Source organism: Nerophis ophidion, linkage group LG03 (assembly GCF_033978795.1).
Source record: "Nerophis ophidion isolate RoL-2023_Sa linkage group LG03, RoL_Noph_v1.0, whole genome shotgun sequence".
Lineage (NCBI taxonomy): Eukaryota > Metazoa > Chordata > Actinopteri > Syngnathiformes > Syngnathidae > Nerophis > Nerophis ophidion.
The window spans coordinates 15,678,902-15,700,335 of record NC_084613.1 but is presented as its reverse complement, the minus strand read 5'-3'; the positions used below and the strand labels follow the sequence as shown (position 1 = coordinate 15,700,335).

Below are 21,434 nucleotides of genomic sequence, written 5' to 3'. Positions count from 1 at the left end.
CACGTACCCCTTGGCATACCTTCAAGTGCCCCCAGGGGTACACGTACCCCCATTTGAGAACCACTGGTATAAAATACAATGTTGTTCATAGCATTAGATAAAATGCTGTTTTATTGACTGCAGCAACATTTTTATCAAATAAAATGATGATTTATTGAATAAAGTAAAACGTCTTTATTTTATTGAATAAAAGAAAATGTTGTTTTATTGAATAACTTATTTTATTCATTAAGTAAAATAAAATGTGTTTTTTTTCTCCAAAAAAGTCAATTGTATCCAATTAAACATCATACAATGTTAATTTATTTTATTGAAATAAATGCCGTTTGATTAAACAAAATTAAAATATTATTTCATTAAATATTTTTATTTTATTTCATAGAATAAAAAATGCTGTTCCAGTAAATAAAATAAACATATTGTTTTATTGATTATTTGGTATTTAGTTAAATAAAATGATATTGTGTTTTCTTTAATAAAATAAAGTATTTTTAATGGGTAAAATAAAATGTTATTTTATTGAATATTATAAAAAAGTACTTTTATTAATCAAAACAAAGTAATATTTGATTCAATAATCTAAAATCTGAAAAGCACTTTATGAAATAAAATCAATTAATTTCATTGAATAAAAAGTTGCATTTTATTGAATACATCAAAATGGTGTTGTACTGAATAAAATAAAAGGTAATTTCATTATATATAATAAAACTCATAATATTTAATAAAATAAAATTGTATTTTATCGAATAAAATAAGATTATTGTTTTATTGAATACAATTAAACATAGTTATACTGAATACAATTAAATGCAGTTTTAATGATTTTACCAAATGTTGTTTAATTTGATGAAATAAATTAATTATATAAAATAAAATAAAAACATTTTTTTAGAGTATTGATGGATAATAAAATATTATTTTATGTAAGAGAATAAAAAGTACTTACATTTTTTTTGATTTACTGAATAAAGTATTTTCATTCATTGCAAAAAAATGTTCTCAATAGTCCATTGTATTTAATTGATTATCGCACAATGTTATTTTATTATAAATATTTTTTATAAAATGCCGTTCTATTAAACAAAATAAAAAATATTATTTGATTTAAAAATGTTTAATTTTATTGAATATAAAGAAATGCTGAGTTAGTGAAGGAAATAAAAAGTATGTTTTTTTATTTAATAAAATTCAGTATGATAAAATGTTATTTTATTGAATATAATACAAAATAATTGTATAAAATAAAACAAACGTTGGTTTATTTTATAATAATTATATATAAAATACATTAATATAAATATATATAGATTATATATTATATTATTATCATTAATATTTTTAATCATCATATATTATTATATAATATAGAAATATAATAAATAAATTATATTTTATGGTTACTTAATTAAAATAAATACAATTACATTTTATTTAGTATGATAAAATATTATTATTATTTTTTATTTAAGAGAATAAAAAGTGATTTAAAACACGTCGTTTTATTGAATACATTAAATTATTGTTTACAATTAATAAAATATTAAAATGTAAGTTTATCAACCATAGCATAAGTTTCATTTTATTGAAAATAATACAATTTTGTTCTCTTTTAGTAAATTGTTGCACTGAATAAAAAATGTATTTTTTATTTTAATAATATACAAGTGTTATTTTACTGTATTCAACAAAATAAAATATTGTATTCAATAAAATAAAATGTCGTTTTGTGGAATAAATTAAAATGATAATTCTATCGAAGATAAAAATAAACACACATTTTTCCAGTGGATGCGTGTAGTGCAATGTTGTTGTGCGACACACAAATTACGAGTGTTTGTCGCCAACATCAGAATAAAAGCACACAAACACAAAGTCAGCATTCTTATCTGATTTGTTGCGTTTGTTCCTTCAATGTGTGTCACTTTGTTCCCAAGTAACTTTATCTCCGGGACGGGGCCTCGCCTTTTCTTTTCACAGGTGGGCCAAAAGCAACACACACCTGGTAACATACCTGTCAGATATACACACAAGTGTGAAATGAGTACACAACAGTGGACCTTTCAGGAGACGTGTGTGTGTGTTGCTTTAATGCTAATGAGCTATGTTTTTTTGTGTGTACCCTTTTTGTGTGTACACTTGAAGTGTGCGCTTGTCCAATGTAATAGATGTCACGTATCACATACAACAATGCAGCATTAAGGAGCGAAACAGGAGGACACACACGTTAGCAACACTAGCATAGCTATTTGAGCTACATGCCAATTTTACATTTTAGTACCACATTAGGTTAGCAACGTTAGCACAGCTATGTGAGCTACATGCTAATTTAACATTTTAATATCACATTAGGTTAGCAACACTAGCGTAGCAATGTGAGCTACAGCTAATATTTCATTTTGACATTACGGTAAGTAAGCAACTCTAGCATAGCTTTGGGAGCTACATGCTAGCAATACTTTTACACTGTACATCAAGTTAAGTTAGCAAGGCTAGCATAGCTATAAGAGCTATATGCTAATTTTACCTTTTAATATCATATTAGGTTAGCAACACTAGTGTGGCAATGTGAGCAACAGCTAACATTTCATTTTGACATCACGGTAGGTAAGCAACACTAGCATAGCTATGTGAGCTACAGGATAATTTTACATTTGAATATCACATAGGTTAGCAACACTAGCGTGGCAATTTGAGCTACAGCTAACATTTCATTTTGACATCACGTTACGTTAGCAACACTAGCATAGCTATGTGTGCTACATGCTAACAATACTTTTACACTGTCAGGTTACGTTAGCAAGGCTAGCACCGCTATGTGAGCTACATGCTGGTTTTACATTTTAATATCACATTAGTTTAGCAACACTAGCGTAGCAATGTGAACTACGGCTAACATTTCATCTTGACACCACGTTAAGTTAGGAACGCTAGCATAGCTATGTGAGCTACATGATAATTTTACATTTTAATATCACATTAGGTTAGCAACATTAGCATAGCAATGTGAGCTACAGCTAATATTTCATCTTGACATCACGTCAGGTTAGCAACGCTAGCATAGCTATGTGAGCTACATGCTATCAATACTTTTACACTGTACCATCATGCCAGGTTAGCAACACTTGCATAGCTATGTGAGCTAAATGGTAATTTTATATTTTAACATTGGACTAGGTTAGCAACCCTAGCATAGCAATATGAAGTGAAGTGAATTATATTTATATAGCGCTTTTCTCAAGTGACTCAAAGCGCTTTACATATGAGCTACAGCAAACATTTCATTTTGACATCAGGTTAAGTTTGTCACGCCTGTAAGTTATGTTTTGGTCATGCTATGTTTAGTTTTTGGACATTCAGTCACGTTTTTCACTTCCTGGTTTTGTTTGTTTCCATGCCAACGCATTAGTTCCCACCTTGTCACGCCCCCGCCCTCAGTCCCACACCTGTTCCTGATCATCACAGCCAGTATTTAAGTAATTTTCTTTCTGTTCATCATTCTGGGATCTTCACACTCGCACGCACCCTACCCATGCTGTTCCAACCTTCACGCCCTCGTCCACAGTTCCATGCCGTGTAAGTTTATGTATTTATGCCACAGTGCTAGTTTTGTTTTGTTTGTATATAGTCATGCCATCGTGCTGTTTCTGTTCATAGTTCATTCATGCCAATCGAGCAAGTGTTTTTGTTTCCTGTTTATATTTTGTAGCCAAGTTTTATACCTCCTTGTGAGCGTCCTTAGTTTGCTTATTTTTCTGTTTAATGTATAAATAAAGAATCATGTACCTGAATTCACGTCTGGCTCGTCCCATATTCCCTCTGCGTCGAAGGAGCACAAACAATCCAAGTCCAAGCATGACAAAGTTACCAATGCTAGCATAGCAATGTGAGCTACAGCTAACATTTAATTTTAACATCACGTTAAGTTAGCAACGCTACCATAGCAATGTGAGCTACAGCTAACATTTCATTTTGACATCAAGTTAAGTTAGCAACGCTAGCATAGTTATTTGCGCTACATACAAGCAATACTTTTACACTGTACCATCATGCCAGGTTAGCGACACTTGCACAGCTATGTGAGCTACATGCGAATTCTACATTTTAACATCATACTAGGTTAGCAACGCTAGAGTAGAAATGTGAGCTACAGCAAACATTTTATTTTAACATAACGTAAAGTTAGCAACAATAGCATAGCAATGTGAGCTACAGCTAACATTTTTAATGTAGACATCTCGTTAAGTTAGCAAAGCTAGAGTAGCAATGTGAGCTACAGCTAACATTTCCTTTTGACTTCACTTTAGGTTAGCAACGCTAGCAAAGCTATGTGAGCTAGAGCTAACATTTCATTTTGACATCACTTTAGCTTAGCAATGCTAGCGTAGCTATGTGAGCTAAGAGCTAACATTTCATTTTGACATCACGTTAAATTAGCAACGCTAGCGTAGCTCTGTGAGCTAGCAGCGAACATTTCATTTTGACATCAGGTTAAGTCAGCAATGCTAGCACAGCTATGTGAGCTACAGCTAACATTTCATTTTGACATCACGTTAAATTAGCAACACTAGCGCAGCTATGTGAGCTACAGCTAATATTTCATTTTGACATCACGTTAAGTTAGCAACGCTAGCATAGCAATGTGAGCTACCGCTAACATTTAATTTTTACATAACGTTAAGTTAGCAATGCTGGCACATTTATTTGAGCTAAAAGTTAACATTAGATTTCACCATCATGCCGGGTTAGCATGATGGTATGAGTCATGCTAACAAGAATTGTAAAGCAGATAGCGCTAGCTAAGCAGCAATGTGACTGTTGGCGCTCAAGCTAATGTTACCAAGTTTTTATCTTCCACTTAAGTGGTTCTCAAACTTTTTTTTTTTCTTTTTTTTTCCACCAAGTCGCACTTTAGAAAACACTTGGCTCTCCAAGTACCGCCATATTGACCGGTAAAGTACAGTAGCGCAGTAGGCATAAGTAGTCATCAAAAACAAGGCGGATGTTTTATTTAACCACTTTCGGCCGGTGTACCAGTGCACACAGTTTGAACAGTAACACTGTGTTGCAATATAGGAAAATCAAACTTGAATAATAAATAAAATCCCCGTGACCCCAAAAGGGACAAGCGGTAGGAAAATGAATGAGATATTTGGCATGGTGTACCACAGTTTGAACATCCCTGTTCAATCAAAGAAAAAGTTGTTTTTGTACTTTGTGTGAGAATATAGTAGTACAGTTGCGTCAGGGCGTCCTGGGGGTCGCCGTGGTTACGGCGCTGCAGTGCTGCTCATGCGTGATCAAGTGGGCGGGGCTTGGGGGGGGAGAGAAAAGGCCTCAAGAGAGTTTTTGAAAAAATGAGCGAGACGATGACCACATCTTCTCCTTTTGCCCCCCCCACCCCCCCTTGTGAACCTGCATGCTAACAAGTGCAAAGCTGCTTTTCGCATAAATTACTGATAATCCTGCCTAAATTATGCAAATGTATGCACTGCCTTCTAGAAGGCGCAATTTTATTGTCTGCTCCAAAGATACTACAACTATTTTAGTATACTCTAAACTTTACACCACTCCAATCATCACTACTTATTACACTACTCGTAGCTACATCTTTTATATATACATACTTAAAATACTTATATACATACTTATCTACATAATAACAATATTCTAATAATACTTATAGTCATACTTACATTACATACATAGTAATATTACTTATGTACATAATAACACTAATTATATACATAATAACATCACTTATAAACAGTATACCATTACTTATGTCCATACATACATTACTTATAAACATAATAACATTACTTGTATTCATAATAACATTTCTTATAAACATAATCACATTACTTATTTTCATAATAACATTACTTATATGCACAACATTACTTATAAACATAATAACATTACTTATATTCATAATAACATTACTTATATACATAACAGCATTACTTATAAACATTATACCATTACTTATATACATAATAACATTACTTATAAACAAAATAGCATTACTTATATTCATAATAACATTACTTATTTACATAATAACATTACTTATAAATATAATAACGTTACTTATATACATAATAACATTATTTATATGCATAATAACAACACTTATAAACATTATACCATTACTTATATACATAAAAACAACACTTAGAAACATTATACCATTACTTATGTCCATACATACATTACTTATATACATAATAACATTACTTGTATTCATAATAACATTTCTTATAAACATAATCACATTACTTATTTTCATAATAACATTACTTATATACATAACATTACTTATAAACATAATAACATTACTTATTTTCATAATAACATTACTTATATACATAACAGCATTACTTATAAACATAATAACATTACTTATATACATAATAACATTACTTATATACATAATAACAACACTTATAAACATTATACCATTACTTATGTCCATACATACATTACTTATATACATAATAAAATTACTTATATTCATAATTACATTACTTTTATACATAATAACATTACTTATAAACATAATAACAACACTCATAAACATTGTACCACTACTTGTGTCCATAGATACATACATTACTTATATACATAATAACATTACTTATATACATAACAAGATTACTTGTATTCATAATAGCATTACTTATAAACATAATAACATTACCTTTTTCATAATAACATTACTTATATACATTATAACATTACTTATAAATATAATAAAATTACTTATATTCATAATAACATTACTTTTATTCACAATAACATTACTTATGTCCATACTTACATTACTTGAATACATAATAACAATACTTAGTCATACTTACATTACTTATATACATACTAACAACATTTATAATCATATTGACATTACTTATATACATACTTATATACATAACGACAATACTTGTATTCATACCTACATTTCTTATATACATAATAATTCTTATATACATGGTAACAATACTCAGATTCATACTTACATATATACATACTTATATTACTTGTATACACAATGTCATTACTTATATAATAACAATACTTATAAACATGATAACAATACTTCTATTCATAATTACATTACTTATAGACATTATGTCAATACTCATGTACATACTTACATTACTTATGTTCATACTTACATGACTTATGAACATACTTAAATTACTTAAATACATATTAACAACACTTATATTTATACTTACATTTATAATATACATAATAATAATACTTATATACATACTTATGTTACTTACAGTAAATAATAATAATAGTACTCATATTCATACTTAAACTACTTATATACACACAATAACATTACTCATATACATAATAATACTTATAAACATAATAACACTTTCTTATACTTACTTACATTACTTCTAAACATAATAATAACACTTATATTCATTTGAACATTACTTACATACATAATATCAATATTCATACTTATGTTCATACTTACATTACTTATATACATATTTACATTACTTATATACATATTGACAATACCTATATTCATAATTACATTACTAATATACATAATAACAATACTTATATACATACTTACATTACTTATATACATAATAAAAATACCTATAAACATAATTACATTACTCATATTCATACTTGTGTTTCTTATATACGTACTCACATTACTTATATACATAATAACCATACTCATATTAATGCTTACATTAGTTATATACAGACTATAACTATAACGATATTGATATACATGGTAACAATACTCATATTCATACATACATTACTTGTATACATACTTATATTAATTACATTATAACAATACTCACATTTAAACGTACATTACTTATATACATAATAACAACTTTCATATTTAAACTTACATAATTGATGTACATAATAACTCTATTTATATTCATACTTAAAATGCATATGTATTCATAATAACAATACTTAAATGCATACTTACATTACTTATATTTATACTCACACTACTTATAATTATACTTACATTATTTATATTCAGACTTACATTACTTATTTTCATACGCACACTACTTATATTTATACTTAAATTATGTGTATTCATACTAACATTACTTATATTCATACTTACATTACTTATTTTCATATGCACACTACTTACTTATATTTATACTTAAATTACGTGCATTCATACTAACACTACTTATATTTATACTTACGTTACTTATATTCATACTAATGTTGCTTATATTCGTAATAACATTGCAGCTATCAATGCCTCAATGAATGACTTACTTATATCAAATGTATTACTGAATTACTTACTTTCAAATTATTACTTACTTATGTAATAAATATTATTTAATGAAAAGATTACTTATTTAAAAGTAATACTTACTTCAAAATTGTTACTTAGGTACTTATATAAAAAAATTAACTATAATTATTACTCACTTATTAAAAAAAATATTATTATTATTTCCTTCAAAACTTTAACTTAATTATTTATTTTAAAATTGTACCTATTATTTATTATTATTGGTCATTTAAAAATAATTACCTCTTTAAAGTGAATACTTGCTTCAAAATTATTACTAACTTACTGTACTTATATAACATTTATTACTGACGTCCTCACCTCCTAATGTGTACTTACTTCAAAATAATTAAAATATGAATTACTTTTAAAAAATAAAAAATAAAAACTTTTTTTTTTTTTTTTACTTACTTTTAAAATGTTTCTACTTCAAAATGATTGCTTATTTGGAATAGTTACTTATTTAATTAGTAATTACCTACTTCAAAACGGTTACTTTTTGATGTAAAATATTACTTCAAAATTATTACTTACCTTTTTAAAATATTTATTACTTCAAAAGATTACTAATTTTAAACAAATTACGCATACAAAAAGTATTACTTAGTTTGAAATATCACTTATTTAAAAATAATGACTTATTTAAAAATAATTACATATTTTTAAATTATTACTTATTTAAATATTATGACTTACTTATTAAAAAAAGATGTATTACTATAAAAATTATGATCTATTTAAAAATAATTACATGTTTAAAAATGTACAATTATTAAAAAAATATGACTTACTTATTTAAAAATTATGTATTACTTATTAAAAATAATTACATATTTAAAAAGTATTACCGATTTAAAAAATATTAATTGCTTATTGAAAAAGTATTACTTCCCTATTTAAAAATATGTATTACTTCAAAAATTATATATTTTTAAATTACGTATTTAAAAAGTATTAGTTATTTAAAAAATTTGCTTGTTAATTCAAAAATCATTACTTACTTATTTAAAATTATTTATTACTTAAACAATGATTAATATTTTTTTTTACTTATTTAAAATGTATTACATATTTAAACATTATTAGTTACTTATTTCAAAATATGTATTATTTCAAAAAGTATTACTTATTTTAAAAATATTTACATATTAAATTTTTTTTAACCTATTTATAAATATTACTTGCTTATTTAAAAACATTTATTACTTCATAAATTATTATCTATATAGAAATTATGACAAATTTAAAAAGTATTACTTATTTTAAAAATATTATTTACTTATTTAAAAATATTTACTACTTCAAAATGATTACGTATTCAATAAATAATTACTTATTTAAAAATGATAATGTACTTCAAAAGTATTACTTATTTGAAAATATGTATTTCTTCAAAGAGTATTACTTATTTAAAAAGTATCACTTACTTCAAAATGATTACTTATTTGCTTATTTAAAAATATTTATGATTTCAAAAAGGACTACTTATTTTTTATTTCACGAATACTTACTTCGAAATGAAAAGTATCACTTACAAAATAATTATTACTTACTTAATTAAAAATATTTGTTTTACTTCAAAATTATGAATTATTAAAAAAATATCTGCTTACAAATTACTTACTTTCTATATTTAAAAAATAATACTTAAAAACTAGTATTAGCTTACTTATTTGGAATAATGAATACTTATTTAAAAATGATGACTTACTTGCTTACTTGAAAATATTTATTATTTCAAAAATGATTTCTTATTTAAAATTATTTGAAAAGTATCCATCCATCCATTTCCTACCGCCTATTCCCTTTTGGGGTTGCGGGGGGCGCTGGTGCCTATATCAGCTACAATCGGGCGGAAGGCGGGGTACACCCTGGACAAGTCACCACCTCATCAAAGTATTTGAAAAGTATTACTTACTAAATAATTATTACTTATTTAAAATTAAATATTACTTAAAAATAATTATTTATATTACTTCAAAAATGATTACCTACTTACTTAATTATAAATATTACGGCTCCAGCACCCCCTGCGACCATGAAAGGGACAAGCGGTAAAAAAAAAAAATGGATGTGTGGACTTTGTTCAAAATGATGACTTTCTCAAAAGTAGTTAAAGATGTAATCTATTACAATGAGTCGTTCATGTAATCTCTAAGCAAAGAGAAAAGGAATAATCAACAGAAAGTATGTTGCGTGTTCGCGCCTGCGCGTGATTGTGTCGCGTGCGCGCGCGTCTAACTGCGTGCGCGTGGGGGCGGCGTTAGTCTGCGAGTGAGACGCAGGTTCGGTCCAGACGAGCAGGAGGGCGCGCGAGAATCCACGCGTGCACGAACTCCGCCGAGCACAACTCTGATGGATGTTTGAGCGCCGCGCACTCACGCGCACATCGGGACCTGCTCCGGTTTGGGCCGAGTTCGAATCCCTTCCCGCTCGCGAGAATGCACGGCGGGACCTGCGGGCCGCTTCTGGCCACGCTGTGCATCCTCATCGTGGACCGAGGTGAGTCCAGCTGATACACCTCCAGGTGCTCCTGGTCCAAGTTCTGGTCCTGGTTCTGATATGCTTTCAATTAGTCCTGGTCCTAGTTCTGGTTCTTATGTTTACAAGTGCCCCTGGTCCTAGTTCTGGTTCTTATAATTCCAAGCGTTCCTGGTCCTAGTTCTGGTTTTTATGTTTCCAATTGCTCCTGGTTCTAGTTCTGGTTCTTATAATTCCAAGTGCTCCTGGTCCTAGTTCTGGTGCTGATATCCTTTAAAGTGCTCTTTGTGCTGCTCCTGGTCCTAGTTCGGGTTCTGATAATGCTTCCACATGCTCCTACTCCTAGTTCTAGTTCAGATACGCATCCAAGTGCTTCTGTTTCTAGTGCTGGTTCCGATATGTATCCAAGTGCTCCTAGTCCTGCTCCTTGTCTTAGTTTTTGTTCTGACACGCATCAAATTGCTCCTAGTCCTGGTTCTGGTCCTGGTTCTGATATGCTTTCAAGTCGTCCTGGTCCTAGTTCTGGGTCTTTTGTTTCAAAGTGCTCCTGGTCCTAGTTCTGGTTCTTTTGTTTCAAAGTGCTTCTGATCCTAGTTCTGGTTCTTATGTTTCAAAGTGCATCTGGTCCTAGTTCTGGTTCTTATGTTTCCAAGTGTTCCTGGTCTTAGTTCTGGTTCTCATGTTTCTAAGTGCCCCTGATCCTAGTTCTGGTTCTTATGTTTTTAAGTTCTCCTGGTCCCAGTCTGGTTCTGATATGCTTTCAATTAGTCCCGGTCCTAGTTCTGGTTCTTATGTTTCAAAGTGCTCCTGGTCCTAGTCTGGTTCTTATGTGTCAAAGTGCTCCTGGTCCTAGTTCCGGTTCTTATGTTTCCAAGTGCTCCTGGTCCTAGTTCTGGTTCTTTTTTTCCCAAGTGCTCCTGGTCCCAGTTCTGGTCCCCTTAGTTCTGGTTCTTGTTTTTCCAAGTGCTCCAGGTCCTAGTTTTGGTTCTTATTTTTCCAAGTGCTCCTGGTCCCAGTTCTGGTCCCCTTAGTTCTGGTTCTTTTGTTTCAAAGTGCTCCTGGTCTTAGTCTGGTTATTATGTGTCAAAGTGCTCCTGGTCCTAGTTCTGGTTCTTATGTTTACAAGTGCTCCTGGTCCTAGTTCTGGTTCTTTTTTTTCCAAGTGCTCCTGGTCCCAGTTCTGGTCCCCTTGGTTCTGGTTCTTTTGTTTCCAATTACTCCTGGTCCTAGTTCTGGTTCTTTTGTTTCCAAGTGCTCCTGGTCCCAGTTCTGGTTCTGATATGCTTTAAAGTGCTGTTTGTCCTGCTCCTGGTCCTAGTTCGGGTTCTGATACGCATCCAAGTGTTTCTGGTCCTAGTGCTGGTTCCGATATGCATCCAAGTGCTCCTAGTCCTAGTTCTGGTTTTGATACACTTCCAAGTGCTCCTGGTCCTGCTCCTCGTCTTAGTTTTTGTTCTGACACGCATCCAAGTGCTCCTGGTCCTAGTTCTGGTCCTGGTTCTGATATGCTTTCAAGTCGTCCTGGTCCTAGTTCTGGTTCTTATGTTTCCAAGTGCTCCTGGTCCTATTTCTGGTTCTTTTGTTTCAAAAAAGCTCCTGGTCCTAGTTCTGGTTCTATTGTTTCAAAGTGCTCCTGGTCTTAGTTCTGGTTCTTATGTTTCAAAGTGCTCCTGGTCCTAGTTCTGGTTCTTATGTTTCAAAGTGCTCCTGGTCCTAGTTCTGGTTATTATGTTTCCAAGTGCTTCTGGTCCTAGTTCTGGTTCTTATAATTCCAAGTGTTCCTGGTCCTAGTTCTGGTTCTTATGTTCCCAAGCGCTCCTGGTCCCAGTTCTGGTTCTGATATGCTTTAAAGTGCTCTTTGTCCTGCTCCTGGTCTGATATTCTTCTTAGTGCTCCTGGTCCTAGTTCTCTTTGTGATAATGCTTCCACGTGCTCCTGGTCCTAGTTCTGGTTCTAATACGCATCCAAGTGCTTCTGGTCCTAGTGCTGGTTCTGATATGCTTCCAAGTGCTCCTGGTCCTGCTCCTAGTCTTAGTTTTTGTTCTGACATGCATCCAAGTGCTCCCGGTCCTAGTTCTGGTTCTAATGTACTACCCAGTGACTCTGATCTTAAGTTCTATTTCTGATATGCTTCCAAGTGCTTCTGGTCCTAGGTGTGGTTCTGATTGGCTACTAAGTGGTTCCGTTCCCACTTCTGGTTCCGATATGCTCCCAAGTGCTCCTGGTCCTAGCTCTGGTTGTGTTAAGCTTTCAAGTGTTTCTGGCCCTAGTTTTGGTTCTGATATGCTTCCAAGTACTTCTGTTCCTAGTTCTGGTTCTGAGACGCTTCCAAGCGCTTCTGATCCTAGTTCTGGTTCTGATATGCTTCCAAGTGCTTCTAGTCTTAGTTCTGGTTCTGATATGCTTCCAAGTGATTTTAGTCGTAGTTCTGTTTCTGTGACGCTTCCAAGTGCTTCTGATCCTGGTTCTCCTTAAATGTTCTGCTCCGCCTCTAACCGATTCTAGTCCTCTTTTAAGAGGTTCTGCTCCACTTCTAGTCACAATGCTACACTTGATGGTTCGGGTCCACTTCTAAATGATAGTGCTGCTCTTAAAAGGGAAATTCACTTTTAAAAAAAATGTTGTTCATGATGTTTTTCCCGGTTTATTTGGGTAAGTACTCCATTTATGTCTTTGGCTCCAAGTTCCACATTTAGAGTGTCAAAATTGCTTTCATTCCCCTCTCCCGGCTTCCGTCTGCTCCAGCGTCTCACGCTTCCTTCGTGCTCGCTTCTATAAGCAGCAGGTCATCCTCAGTATGTTCAGCTTCAAAAAGATAAGTTTGCGAATCCTCATTTGTCCCAAAATAGTCATCTTAGTTAGTTGTTACCAAATCTGCCATGATTAGGAACACACATTTGTTGTCAGAAGTCAGGTTGTACATATTACATATTGTTATGAAGATGTCTGTTACTACATTATATATATAGTATACTTGCAGTGTGTATATAAAACATATTACATATTTTTATGAAAGTGTCTATTACTACATTTTAAATATATATAGATATATATATATATATATATATATATATATGTATGTATATATATATGTATATATATACTTGCATTGTGTATATAAAACATATTACATATTTTTATGAAAGTGTCTATTACTACATTTTAAATATATATATATATATATATATATATATATATATATGTATGTATATATATATGTATATATATACTTGCATTGTGTATATTGTACATATTGTTATGAAGGTGTCTGCTACTACATTATATATAAACTTGCAGTGTGTATATTGTACAGATTACATATTGTTATGAAGGTGTCTGTTACTACATTATATATACTTGCATTGTGTATATTGTACAGATTACATATTGTTATGAAGGTGTCTGTTACTACATTATATATACTTGCATTGTGTATATTGTACAGATTACATATTGTTATGAAGGTGTGTGTTACTACATTATATATACTTGCATTTTGTATATTGTACACATTGATATGAAGGTGTCTGTTACTACATTCTATATATACTTGCTGTGTCTATATTGTACATATTCCATATTGTTATGAAGGTGGGTCCTGCGATGAGGTGGCGACTTGTCCAGGGGGTACCCCGCCTTCCGCCCGATTGTAGCTGAGATAGGCACCAGCGCCCCCCGCGACCCCAAAGGGGAATAAGCAGTAGAAAATGGATGGATGGGTTATGAAGATGTCTATTACTACATTATATATACTTGCAGTGTGTATATAAAACATAGTACATATTGTTATGAAGGTGTCTGTTACTACATCATATATATACTTGCATTGTGTATATTGTACATATTGTTATGAAGGTGTCTGTGACTACATTGTACATATACTTGCATTGTGTATATAAAACATTACAAATTATTATGAAGGTGTTAGGGTTTGTGTGTATATAAAATGTTGATGGAGGGTTTTAAAGTTGTTTTAGAGACTTTGAAGGCTACAACGATGACTCTCTAGTCTCGCAAACATTTTTTTAATCCTCTTTAAAATCCTAAAAAGAAAAAAAAGACATGTGTGTTCTTGTCTCTTATGATGATTGTGGACGATAAACAACATTCCAAAAAAAGTGCAGTTCCTCTTTACTATGGTACATTTTTAGTCTCCTTAATACCTTTGGTTTTCGCCCTCTTTTTGTGCCCTTGTGTGCATTATCCTTTCCATCCTTATCCTTTCCATCCTTTGTAACTGAGCTACAGTGTGGATGATTAAAGTTCGTCTAAGTCTAAGTCTAAGTGGTTTTGGTCCACTTCTTAATTGTTATACAGAGGAGTTCATGCTTGGAGGGACAGAGGTCCCTTTATTAGGTACACCATCTAATGATAATACAATAAGGGGACACTTTATTAGGTACACCATCTAATGATATTACATTAATGGGTCACTTTATTAGGTACACCATCTAATTATATCACAATAGGTGGACACTTCATTAGGTACACCATCTAATGATATTACATTAAGTGGTCACTTTATTAGGTACACCATCTAATGATATTACAATAAGGGGACACTTTATTAGGTACACCATCTAATGATATTACATTAAGTGGACACTTTATTAGGTACACCACCTAATGATATTACATTAAGTGGTCGCTTTATTAGGTACACCATCTAATGATATCACAATAAGTGGACACTTTATTAGGTACACCATCTAATGATATCACAATAAGTGGACACTTTATTAGGTACACCATCTAATGACATTACATTAAGTGGTCACTTTATTAGGTACACCATCTAATTATATCACAATAGGTGGACACTTTATTAGGTACACCATCTAATAAAATCAATTCAATAAGTGGACACTTTATTAGGTACACCATCTAATAAAATCAATTCAATAAGTGGGCACTTTATTAGGTACACCATCTAATTATATCACAATAGGTGGACACTTTATTAGGTACACCATCTAATAAAATCAATTCAATAAGTGGACACTTTATTAGGTACACCATCTAATAAAATCAATTCAATAAGTGGACACTTTATTAGGTACACCATCTAATGATATTATACATTAGGTGGACACTTTATTAGCTACACCATCTGGTAATGTTAATACAGTAAGTGGACACTTTATTAGGTACACCATCCAATGATTTTAGTACGATAAGTGGACACTTTATTAAGTACACCATCAGAAGATATTGTACATTAAGCGGACACTTTATTAGGTACACCATCTAGTAATATTAATACAATAAGTGGACACTTTATTAGGTACACCTTTTAAAAATAATACAATAAGTGGACAGTATATTAGGTACACCATCTAATAGTATTAATAAAGTAGGTGGACACTATTAGGTACACCATCTAATAATATTAATAAAATATGTGGACATTTTATTAGGTACACCTTTTAAAAATATCAATACAATAAGTGGACACTTTATTAGGTACACCACCTAATATTATTAATGCAATAAGTGGACACTTTATTAGGTGCCCCATCTAATGATATTAATAAAATAAGTGGACACTTTATTAGGTTCACCATCTAATACGATAGGTGGACATTTTATTAGGTACACCATCTGACGATGTCTACAAAAAGTGGACACTTTATTCGGTAAACATTTAATAATATTAACACAATAGGTGGACACTTTAGTAGGTACACCATCTAATGATTTTAGTACAATAAGTGGACACCTTATTAGGTACACCATCTAATGACATTAAATTAAATGGTCACATAATTAGGTACACAATTTAATGATATTAATAAAATAGTTGGACACTTTATTAGGTACACCCTCCAATGATTTTAGTACAATAGGTGGACACTTTATTAGGTACACCATCTAATGATATTAATACAACAGGTGGACAATAAGTGGACACTTTATTAGGTACACCTTCTAAAAATAATACAATAAGTGGACAGTTTATTAGGTACACCATCTAATGATATTATTAGAATAGGTGGACACTTTATTAGGTACACCACGTAATGATTTTGTTACAATAGCTGGACACTTTATTAGGTACACCATCTAATGATTTTGTTACAATAGGTTGCTATTTCAACGCTACACTGGTAAAGACATGACTGGATGCTGGCAGAGGCTGAGCCAATCAGAGGCCACGATACTGAACATTGCTTGGTCTTCAGTCACCTAGTGACCAACACTACCCTATCTTTAACATTCATAATCAATTTACACATTTTCAAGCTTCAACACGCTTAAGGCACGGCCAAACAAAAACTAGAATACGCGTCAAAACTGACATATATCCAACATGTCATGTTTTGTGGTCACGTTTTGTTTGGTGTTGGACTCATTGTGCACTCTTGTTTGTTTTTGTCACCATGACATCTCAATAGTTTTCCCCTGTCATGTCACGCACCTAATTCACTTGGACTCATGCACTTGTTAATCACCACAGCACCATTTAAGCCTGCAGTTGCCAGGCAGTCAGCCTGGCGACATCACCCTCTACACCCCATTGACATCCGATTGATTACGCGGCCCATGCCATAGTGCTCATGCCATTCCTCTGTTGTTTTTGACTTCTTCACGCCACAGTAAGTGTTTCGTTTTTATGTCCACAGTTTTGTGAGTTTTTTTAAGTTCATGTTTCATGTCCGAAGTTGTTTTTGCCTCCGCCTTGTGCGCGCCTTTTGTTTGGTACTTTTGAGTGATTCATTCAGTACCTTCATGCCATGTCCGGTCCAGTCGATTTGCACCACGGGAAAACAAACCACACCAAAGTCCCCGTCTTGATACGACATAAAAAAATGTCAGGTAGAGAATTAAGCACCAATTTCTAAGCACGACGAGACAATGGGTGACTGTGTGTGTTAATAAAAAGGAGTATATCTATATGAATATACAGCATATGTATGAATAAATATTGAGTATATGTATATAAATATATACAGCAGGGGTCACCAACCTTTTTGAAACCAAGAGCTACTTCATGGGTACTGATTAATGTGAAGGGCTACCAGTTTGATACACACTTAAATAAATTGCCAGAAATAGCCAATTTGCTCAATTTACCTTTAACTCTATGTTATTATTAATAATTAATGATATTTATCTTTGTGGAAACACTGATCATCTTAATGATTTCTCACAATAAATATATATAGAAACAGTCGTACATTTTTTTTTCCTTTTACGGAAGGCTTTTTGTAGAGAATAATGATGAAAAAAAAACTCTTAATTGAACGGTTTAAAGATGAGAAAACTCGAAAAAAAATAAAAATTACATTTTGAAACATAGTTTATCTTCAATTTCGAGTCTTTAAAATTCACAAAATTCAGACGAAAAAAAGAAGAGATATACTAGCAAATTCGAATCTTTTTGAAAAAAAATTAAAAATAATTTTTGGACTATGACTATTAATTTTTCCTGATTAAGATTCATTTTACAATTTAGATGACATGTTTTAAATAGGTTAAAATCCGATCTGCACTTTGTTAGAATATATAACAAATTGGACCAAGCTATATTTCTAAAAAAGACAAATCATTATTTATTTTCTTGATTTTCCAGAACAAAAATTTTAAAAGAAATTAAAAAGACTTTGAAATAAGACTTAAATTTGATTCTACAGATTTTCTAGATTTGCCAGAATATTTTTATTTTATTTTTAATCATAAGTTTGAAGAAATATTTCACAAATATTCTTTGTCAAAAAAACAGAAGATAAAATGAAGAATTAAATTAAAATGTATTTATTATTCTTTACCACAGAAAAAAATAATTTACTTGAACGTTGATTTAAATTGTCAGGAAAGAAAAGGAAGGAATTTAAAAGGTAAAAAAGTATATGTGTTTAAAAATAATTTTTATGGTTGTATTTTTTTCTGAAAAAATTGTCTGTCTGAAAGCAAAAAAATAAATGAATTTATTTAAACAAGTGAAGACCAAATCTTTAAAATATTTTCTCGGATTTTCAAATTCTATTTGAGTTTTGTCTCTCTTAGAATTAAAAATGTCAAGCAAAGCGAGACCAGCTTGCTAGTAAATAAATAAAATGTAAAAAATAGAGGCACCTCACTGGTAAGTGCTGCTATTTGAGCTATTTTTAGGACAGGGGCGACTCATCTGGTCCTTACATATACTGATATACAGTATATGTATTAATTTATGTATGAATATATATATATCCATCCATTTTCTACCGCTTATTCCCTTTTGGGGTCGCGGGGGGCGCTGGCGCCTATCTCAGCTACAATCGGGCGGAAGGCGGGGTACACCCTGGACAAGTCGCCACCTCATCGCAGGGCCAACACAGATAGACAGACAACATTCACACTCACATTCACACACTAGGGCCAATTTTTTAGTGTTGCCAATCAACCTATCCCCAGGTGCATGTCTTTGGAGGTGGGAGGAAGCCGGACTACCCGGAGGGAACCCACGCATTCACGGGGAGAACATGCAAACTCCACACAGAAAGATCCCGAGCCTGGATTTGAACCCAGGACTGCAGGAACTTCGTATTGTGAGGCAGACGCACTAACCCCTCTGCCACCGTGAAGACTATATATATATATATATATATATATATATATGTATATATATATATATATATATATATATAGTCTTCACGGTGGCAGAGGGGTTAGTGCGTCTGCCTCACAATAGTATATATATATATATATATATATATATATATATATATATATATATATATATATATATATATATATATATACAGTATATATATATATATATATATATATATAGGCTTCACGGTGGCAGAGGGGTTAGTGCGTCTGCCTCACAATACGAAGTTCCTGCAGTCCTGGGTTCAAATCGGGATATATATATATACATATATATATACATATATACATGTATATATATATATATATATATATATATATATAGGCAGTGGCAGATCCAGGCTCGGGATCTTGGCAACACTAAATTGGCCCTAGTGTTTGAATGTGAGTGTGAATGTTGTCTCTCTATCTGTGTTGGCCCTGCGATGAGTTGGCGACTTGTCCAGGGTGTACCCCACCTTCCGCCCGATTGTAGCTGAGATAGGCGCCAGAGCCCCCCGCGACCCCAAAAGGGAATAAGCGGTAGAAAATGGATGGATGGATATATATATATATATATATATATATATATATATATATATATATATATATATATATATATATATATATATATATATATATATTCTGCATTTGACAACTATTAATAGGATTGTTGTTTGGTCGTGCTTGTATAAAATCACTAATGCTGACTAGCGCCCCCTGCAGGCTGCAGAAGGGGGTGAATGAGGATCAGAAGGTGTGTGTGTGATCCTCAGACGTTGTCAGATGTGCTTTGCTGGCTCTCCTTTCTTCAGAAGGAAAAAAAAAAAGAGGGAGAGAATTTGGCGAGGAGGCGTCTTTTTTTTATTTTTTTTTATTCGGTTTTGTTTTTTTATTCTGGAGATGTGAAGCCTTTTGTTGGCGAGCCAGTTTAAATGTGCTGTAGGCTTCGCTACCCGCAGAAAGATCTCCTCCTCCTCCTCCTCCTCCTCCTCCTCCTCCTCTTTCACGTCCAGTGAAGCTTTGGGGCATGAAGGAGGTGGCAGGCTGGCACGGAAGGAGGAGGAGCAGGAGAATGTTCCATCTGGCATCAAAGAGACACCTCAAAGATGTTTAAGTTCAGACGTTGCCTCAAAAGATGGAGGCTTGACACATATGGCTGGCCTACACCTTGCACCAATCTACTACAGCTGGATAATACACCAAACATGATCTTTTGTTGTCTATTAATGAATGAATACATCATTTGTCTCCAAGAAGTGCTCATGTGTACTTTAGACACACAGTATACACTAAGTGTGCACTTGCCCAATGTAATAGATGTCATATACAATGTCACAATAAGGAAACAGATGTCAACAACACTAGAATAGCTATGCGAGCTACATGCTAACGTGACATTTTAACATCATGCTAGGAGGACAACACTAGCATAGCTATGTTAGTTTCATGTTAACATGACTTTTTATCACCATGCTAGGTTAGCAACACTAGCATAGCCATCCATCCATTTTCTACTTCTTTTGGAGTCGCGGGGGGTTGCTGGAGCCTGTCTCAGCTGCATTTGGGCGTAAGGCAAGGTACACCCTGGACAAGTCGCCACCTCATCGCAGGGCTACTATCATAGCCATAAGAGCGAAATGCTGACAATACATTTTTGCATCATATTAGGTTTGCAACACCAGCTTCTTGCTAACATTGCATTTTTGCTATTATGCTAGGTTAGCAACCTTAGCATGTCTATATGCGCTACATGCTGACATTACATTTTTAACATCATGCTAAGTTAGTAACACTAGCATAAATATATTAGCTTCATGCTAACATTATATTTTATTATTATGTTAGGTTAGCAACATGAACATAGCTATGCAAGTTACATGCTAACGTGACATTTTAACATCATGCTAGGTTAGCAACACTAGCGTAGCTATGTTGGCTTCATGTTAACATTACTTTTTATCACCATGCTAGGTTAGCAAAACTAGCATAGCCACAAGAGCTAAATGCTGACATTACATTTTTAACATCATGCTAGGTTAGCAACACTAGCATAACT

At 32.4% G+C, this 21,434-nt stretch overlaps 1 protein-coding gene across 3 annotated transcripts in view; it reads left to right on the top strand.

Moving 5' to 3' along the window:
* The first annotated feature begins 10,575 nt into the window (after positions 1-10,575).
* ptprz1a (protein tyrosine phosphatase receptor type Z1a) overlaps positions 10,576-21,434 on the top strand; it is a 127,214-nt gene continuing 116,355 nt past the window's right edge. For all 3 annotated transcript variants that reach the window (XM_061894383.1, XM_061894384.1, XM_061894382.1), the window contains exon 1: positions 10,576-10,825. In XM_061894383.1, the coding sequence (XP_061750367.1) occupies positions 10,765-10,825 (61 nt within the window). In that variant the 5' untranslated portion in view covers positions 10,576-10,764. The remainder of the gene's footprint in view (positions 10,826-21,434) is intronic.